General features: G+C 42.9%; 1 protein-coding gene across 1 annotated transcript; it reads left to right on the top strand.

Moving 5' to 3' along the window:
• Positions 1-6,008: 6,008 nt before the first annotated feature.
• On the top strand, positions 6,009-7,118 carry LOC109924955 (gastrula zinc finger protein XlCGF8.2DB-like). The gene has a single exon (XM_020524927.2). It carries the CDS (start codon positions 6,009-6,011, stop codon positions 7,116-7,118), a length of 1,110 nt encoding a protein of 369 aa, XP_020380516.1.
• Positions 7,119-7,556: the final 438 nt, after the last annotated feature.

Raw genomic sequence — 7,556 nt, 5'->3', positions numbered from 1 at the left:
CTCTCCCTATTTATTTCGGAACCCCCTTCCCCTCCCCCTTTTCTGATTAAGGGTCTAGGCCCGAAACGTCAGCCTCTCTGCTCCTATGATGCTGCTTGGCCTGCTGTGTTCATCCAGCCCTGCACCTTGTTCTCTCACCTAACATGCATTGTCTGACCTAAAATGTCACCTCTTCTTTACAATGATAAAACCTTCAGTTCTCTCAGGGCAGGGACTTCATGGATTTACATATATATATTAATCAATTAAAATATCCGAACTGATTAAAGATTTAACAGCTTCTTAGGTGTACAGTACATCCTCATCAGCAGTGTGATCCTTTGGTCTTTTACTTGTAAATTCTGTGTCTGATACTACCCCTCTCACTAATGCCTGAAGGAATAAGACTCCGAAAGCTTGTGTTTTCAAATAAACCTGTTGGATTATAACCTGGTGTTGTTTGACTTCTGACCTTGTCCACCCCAGTCCAACACTAGGACCTGTACATCATCCCAATTTACGATCACCATCCCCATCACCCTCTTCTCTCCATCACCATGATCCTTTTTCCCAACAATGCCCCTTTCTTCATCACTGAAACCCTCCCCCCATCACTATCCCTCTCTCCATCACCGTTCCCCTTGGCCCTTCAATCTCCCCCTTCTCTACCTCTGTCACTGTCTCCACCAACAATGTCCTCCCTCTCCCTCCTTCACGTTACCCGTGTCCACCATCATCTACCCTCTTTGGGGACGATGCCTGTTGAATGGGGGCAGAATTTGAGGGGCGGAGTCGGCGAAGCTGGTGGGCGGGGTCAGTGGATGGGGCGGAGCTAGTGGGCGGGATCTGCGTTTGGGTTTGCGCCTGTGGGGGCGTGGCCAGTGTATGGGCGGGGCCGGTATGGGGGCGTGTTCCGTGTAGCTGGGGGCGGAGAACGCCTCCTTTGTTTGAGCGGGAGCGCGAGCACCAGCGGCGTTTGGATAGTTTATCGTTACCGTTGGATCGGATTTCGACTCGACCGTTATAAAAGCCTCAGTTAGCGATTAGCTTTTTGTTTATTATTTAGTGCCTTCTGACTCGGAGAAAATCCATTGAATTTTGTGAGTGTTTTGTGAGTCTAGGGTTTTGTTGGTTGGGGACCGATGAGTGGGGGATGGGCGGCCTCTTAAAGGGTCGCGGATCTGCCGGCCCCTGGTTAAAGGGGCAGTGTCGGCCGAACATGAGACCCTCGCTATTCTCTAAAATATCAATGAAGCCTCTTCTAAGGATCCCTAGCCTCAATAAAACCGTGCGGGATTTCCTCTCCGTTGAAAGCAGCCTGTTTTCAGAGAATCATCAGGCCATAGCTCATTTCTGTTCGGATGGTTTGATGAACAACATTGAAATTTTTCTTCCTGTGGAAACCTGACATTTATCTCAATTGATCCTGAATATTAGGCCTAATGAGCTAAATAGATGTTCAGAATTACTTACTAATTTTGAGAGTCCTGCTGGATGCTGAAAACCCTGAGTCTCGTCTTTAGCTGTAAAAAATCTATCCTACCTGTCCAAATCCATCTGTATGACAAGGCTGTTATAATTAAGAGTTAATCCCTAACCCTAATTCAATCTAGTTCTACTGAATAAATTCCAAATTGCCTCACTATCTAATACCTTTATTTTGCATCATTATTAGTGACGGCCATCAAAACCTCACTGTCACAAGGATGGTTGCTTCTATTCCTATCTCTCAATTGTTCGGTAGCTCATCTTTCATTTTGTAGTCTATTACAGCTACAACCTTGTGATTTGACATCTTGCAAAACGACAACTATAAGGTTTCTCTCTTGCACAGCTAGAAACTGTGGTATATGATCTTTTTGTAACAAGAATCCATTTCATGTTCTTTTCATTCATTCAGCCAGTCCATGGACATCATGTCCTGGCCATCATCTTGAACATTCGATCAATTTTTAAGCTACCAGCAGCTTTTCCTGTGTGTACCATGATTGTTGCATCTTACCATTCATTGAATCCTTGTAGAGTTCCTACTCTAGCCAGTTGGCCTTTGGATGTGATAGTTCTGTCCTGTGTGTCATAAACACACAATCTACCACCTGACCCTGTATCAACTATATTTTGTTTGCTAGCACTGAGAATATGAGGTACAGGCAGCCCCATTGTCTTCTATCAGCTCTTCACATTCCGAGAGTTTTTAATCAATCCCAATTAGCCAGGTGGAAAGAACAGTTGATTGCAACCTCTGTCTTAACTGTCTTGAATTATCACTATTTTCCATGGCATTCTGTTTAGTAATAAATCAAACCTCCTGAGTTAAACTCTATCTCAGAACATCTTATGCCTTAGAACTCTCTAACTTTTCTCTGACATCTCAGCCTTGATGAAAACTTTGTAAAGCAGTCACTGTGCAGAAAAATATATAACTCATTATAGTCCCATCCAGGGCAAGGAGACTATTGCTCAGTACTGAAGATAATTTGGGATTTACCCCACAGACCAATTGACAGACACTACACCCTCCAATCATCTGAAGCAAATTTAGTTATGGGTGGCATGGTGGCTCAGTGGTTAGCACTGCTGCTTCACAGTGCCAGCAACCCAGGTTCAATTCCAGCCTTGGTGACTGTCTTTGTGGAGTTTGCACATTCTCCCCGTGTCTGCATGGGTTTCCCCCAGGTGCTCCGGTTTCCTCCCACAGTCCAAAGATGTGCAGGGTAGGTGGATTGGCTATGCTATAGTGCCCAGGGATGTTTAGTTTATGTGGGTTAGACATGGGAAATGCAAGGGTAGGGGAATGGGTCTGGGTGGGATGCTCTTTGGAGGGGTGGTGTGGACTTGTTGGGCTGAATGGCCTGTCTCCACACTGTAGGGGTTCTATGATTACCAACTTGTAGTTTGGTTGATCTGCTAAGATTTTATGCAGCATTTAACCTATCATTGCATAATTACTTTCATAGAGTTCCTTAATGGAAGCATTTTTAGCGATGGTATTCATACTACTGCTTTCATTTTTTACTTGTCTCTGAATGCCTCTGACAGTATCCGTCAAGAATTTAACTGGTCCAATCCTTATCCATTTTCCATGGTTTTGTATAGAATCACTTTTTTTGTCCCAGCCATGTATAACTATAGGAAGACTAAATCTGGTTGTCAGGTCTGTGTAGAGTGAAACTATTTCTATCTGTGTCCCATACCAATAGGTCTATGGCAAGTACTTCATTTGAGTTACTAACGATGGAAGACTTCCAATTGGATGTAGCAGTTTCATTTTTATTTTACATATTTCACATTTTCCACTACTCCCTTCTATGAATCTCATGTATCCTCAACAATCACATTAACATCCTTTAGCTGGATTTTTAACCTTTTTCAAGTAGGTCAATCAGATTGTGTAGTTCATACAATTTGTTTATTCTATCATCTGATGTCATTAATACTTCTCCAACATTCTATTTGGAAACTTAAAGATTCAATAATGTCCTGATTGGATAAACTACAGACCCATTGACACAATGACTTGCCAAAAACAGTCGTGTTATCATGCTCCATGTACAGTTTTATTTGCACCCTTTTCCTTGAAGATTTACTCAACAGAATATGTACTGTACTATATCAGAATTGATTAATTCAACTATTTTGCATGAAATCACTACTCTTTTTAGTGACCTCAATATGTTGAACAATCCTGATTACAAAGTGAACACTTTAACCAATCTGCTCGACATACTGTCAGGATGCAATCTCTATCAAATGCAGTACAGTTAATAAGCCTGTGGCTGACTAACTCATCATTGGACTAAAACTCCTTCTGACTAGTCAGTTTCTTCTGATTGTTCATTATCATCATGTTCAGCCTCAGAATTCTATCGTGTCATTTTGAAGAATTTGCTTTTCAGGTTCGGGCTGTTCATTGTCTTAGTGATCATAGAATCCCTACAGTGTGGAAACAGGCCCTTCGGCCCAACAAGTCCACACCAACTCAGAGCACCCCCCCAAACCCATCCCCCTATAACCCACCTAATCTACACATCCCTGAACACCACGGGCAATTTAGCATGGCCAATCCACCTTGCCTGCACATCTTTGGACTGTGGGAGGAAATCAGAGCACCCGGAGGAAACCCATGCAGACACAGGGAGAATGTGCAAAGACAGTTGCCCGAGGGTGGAATTGAACCTGGATCCCTGGCGCTGTGAAGCAGAAGTGCTAACCAGTGTGCCACTGTGGCACCCATGCTGTATTTTGAGTCACATCTGATAACTGCTCCCCAGGGATTCCTGATGTTCATTTACTTAGTATTGCTTTTCCAAACCTACCTTCTGCTGTGATCTCAAGATGCTTTTGTTCTCATTCTTCCTCCCTGTGACATTTCTGTTGTACTGATACTTGTGTCCAATATCTAGGTAATACAGGTATTAGAAATAGGAACAGAAGTTAGTCATTTGGACCTTCGAGCCATCTGAGCCATTTAATAAGACTGTGACTGATTTGATTATAGACTTAACTCCAATTTCCTGATTGCCCCCCTAACCACTAACTCACTCCGATTAAAGTCTAACTCACCCTTGAATGTATTCAGTGCCCCAGCTCTATTGCTATTTGGGAAAGAGAATTACAAAGACTAAAGAACCTCTGAGAGAAGAAATTCTTCCTCACTTCAGTCTTAAATGGGAGACATCCTATTTTGAAACAATGCTGAAGAGTTCTGCCTTCCAACTCTGTCTTCATTTCCTTTATTTAAGTTTAAAGCACTCACTGCAGAGAAATGCAGCAAACATTGCCTTCTACATTCTTTATGACACAGCTGAATGTTCCATTTGTGAAATTAAGGCAGCTGAATATATAGTTTCCCAGATATTTTTAAAGCAGCAGGTTCATCCATGAAGCTTATAAAAGAACTAAAACTTTCTCAGTACCCAACTGATGGGCTTTCAGCTTGTAATTTTACTTTTGTTAGCAAGTTTGCCAAGGCTGTACTTTATTTTCTGTTAGATAGTTCATCCCTTTACTGGTTGTATGGGTTTAGAGTCTTGAAATATCGGACAGTTTAGTCTTGCTTTCTGCCATTTTCCTCATTGACTATTAGAATTTTTATCTTTGTTTTGAAAAATATTTTATCCTTCATTTCCAATCTTCACCTCTACTATGTTATTATTCCTGATAACGAGCTGGTGAATCCAGAGCCTGTCTTTACTTTTGAATAGATTTATTTTCAGAGTGAAACATTACAGGTATATATCTCAGAATTGCACTCAACTCCTGTCTCACCCAGTATCTCTTGGTATGTGCTCAATAACCATACAATCACTTCCTTCTATTGCTGTGCACTGAACTTTAGCTGATACGATTAACAAGAATGTTCTGGAATAACTAGAATTTTATTTTATTCACTTGTTGCTAGCATTTATTGCCCGCACCTAGTTGCCCTGGAGAAGGTTGTGGTGAGCTGCCTTCTTGAACTGCGGCAGTCCATTTGCTGTAGGTAGACCCACAATGCCGTTAGGGAGGATTTTGACTCAATGACAATGACTCAAGGAATGGCGATCTATTCCAAGTTAGGATGATGAGTGGCTTGGAGGGAAGTTGCAACTGGTTGTGTTCCCATTAATTTGCTACCCTGGTCCTTCTAGATGGAAGTGTTTGTGGATTTAGGAGGTGCTGTCAAAGAAGCCTTGGTGAATTTCTGCAATGCATCTTGTAGATAGTACACACTACTGCTACTGAGTGTTGGTGGAGGCAGTGGATACTTGTGGTGCCTGTTGTGAACTTTTATCTGGCACGTACAATAAAAAAAATGTACATTTTTTCACAGGATATTACAAATGGAAGAATTACGGATGAGATACTCAAATCAAACATCATGTCAAGATCTCAGAGTAATTTCACTTGTCAGGACATTAATATCATTGACCTTGGAATATAGAAGGAAAAGATCAGTTTGACCTGTAAAGGTCAATGAGAGAGCACTCCAGTGCACAGCTGAAAGAATTTTACCTGATTACTCAGCCTGAAAGAGCATCACACCGTTCATGGTGGGGGAAAAACTGTATACATGTTCTATGTGTTTGTTTGTTAAAGAATTCACAAACGAATCACTGATGATTCATCAACTCATTATTACAGAAGACAGGAAACATACGTTTATGCGCACGCACGTTGGGAAGACGTTTAGTCAGCTGCCTGACCTGTTGGCAGAGCAGAGTGTTCACACAGGGGAGAAGCTGTTCACTTGTTCCACGTGTGGGAAGAATTTCTCTCGTTCATCAAATTTGCTGGCCCACCAGCGAGTTCACAGTGGGGAGAGGCCTTTCACCTGCTGCACATGTGGCAGGAGCTTCTCTCGTTCATCAAATCTGCTGGCACACCAGCGAGTTCACACTGGGGAGAGACCATTCAGTTGCTCCACCTGTGGGGAAGAATTCACTCGGTCGTCAAGTTTGCAGACCCACCAGCGAGTTCACACTGGGGAGAGGCCATTTAGTTGCTCTACTTGTGGGAAGGAATTCACACGCTCATCCCATCTGTTGAGACACCAGCGCATTCACTCAGGGGAGATGCCTTTCACCTGCTCCGTGTGTGGGAAAGGATTCACTCAATCTTCCAACTTGCTGACACACCAGCTTGTTCACTCTGGGGAACGGCCATTCACGTGTTCCCAGTGTGGGAAGGGATTCACTCGGTCATCTCACCTTCTGACGCACCATCGTATTCATGAGGGAGAGAGGCCATTTATCTGTTCCGTGTGTGGGAAGGCATTTATCCAGTCCTCCAGTCTGCTGACACACAGGCGAATTCACACTGGGGAGAGGCCATTTGTTTGTTGCGTCTGTGGGAAGGGATTCACTCGGTCATCCAACCTGCTGTCACATCAGAGTGTTCATACTGGAGAGAAACCATTCACCTGTTCTGTATGTGGAAATAGATTCACTCGTTCCTCCAGCCTGTTGGCACACCAGCATGTTCACACTGGCGAGAAACCATTCACCTGCACTGTGTGTGGGAAAGGATTTACTCGCTCATCCAACCTGGTTACACACCAACGTATTCACAGCGGAGAGAGACCATTTACATGTTCTGTGTGTGGAAAAGGATTCACTCGTTCATCTAACCTGCTGACACACCAACGAGTTCACATTTAGCTACACTAAGTGGATTCTGCTGTTAGTAATGTGCAGGATTCAGCCAGGTTGGAGCTGGAAGTTGGGGTTTGTTTTTGCTGATCTGAATAACCCTAGAACCGGACCAAATTTTAACACTGAGTGAATGTATTGCATTTGGATTTTCTCTGGGATTTAACTTCACCAACCACTGCTGGAAGTGGTTTGTATCTGTACAGCATGCCCCAAATTTCTGTAGACAAAAGATTTTCCAAGATGAAAGATTGTGAAAGGGACCCTTGGTAAACAACTACATGTGAATTTATTCTCATCTAGTGAATCATTGACTGTTCACTCACAAAATCAGGTTTTAACCAACATGCTTCATAAGAACATTCAGACACTTTGACAGTCGTCATTGAAACTTACTTGGTGTCCCTTTATAATTCTACAAGATAGTAGGAACTGCAGATGCTGGAG

Source organism: Rhincodon typus, chromosome 29, assembly GCF_021869965.1.
Source record: "Rhincodon typus isolate 14 chromosome 29, sRhiTyp1.1, whole genome shotgun sequence".
Lineage (NCBI taxonomy): Eukaryota > Metazoa > Chordata > Chondrichthyes > Orectolobiformes > Rhincodontidae > Rhincodon > Rhincodon typus.
This window is presented reverse-complemented; position numbering and strand designations above follow the sequence as displayed.

Bases quoted from the DNA above. Each gene is read 5' to 3' on its own strand.
- LOC109924955 (XM_020524927.2), top strand. From the start codon at position 6,009: ATGGTGGGGGAAAAACTGTATACATGTTCTATGTGTTTGTTTGTTAAA.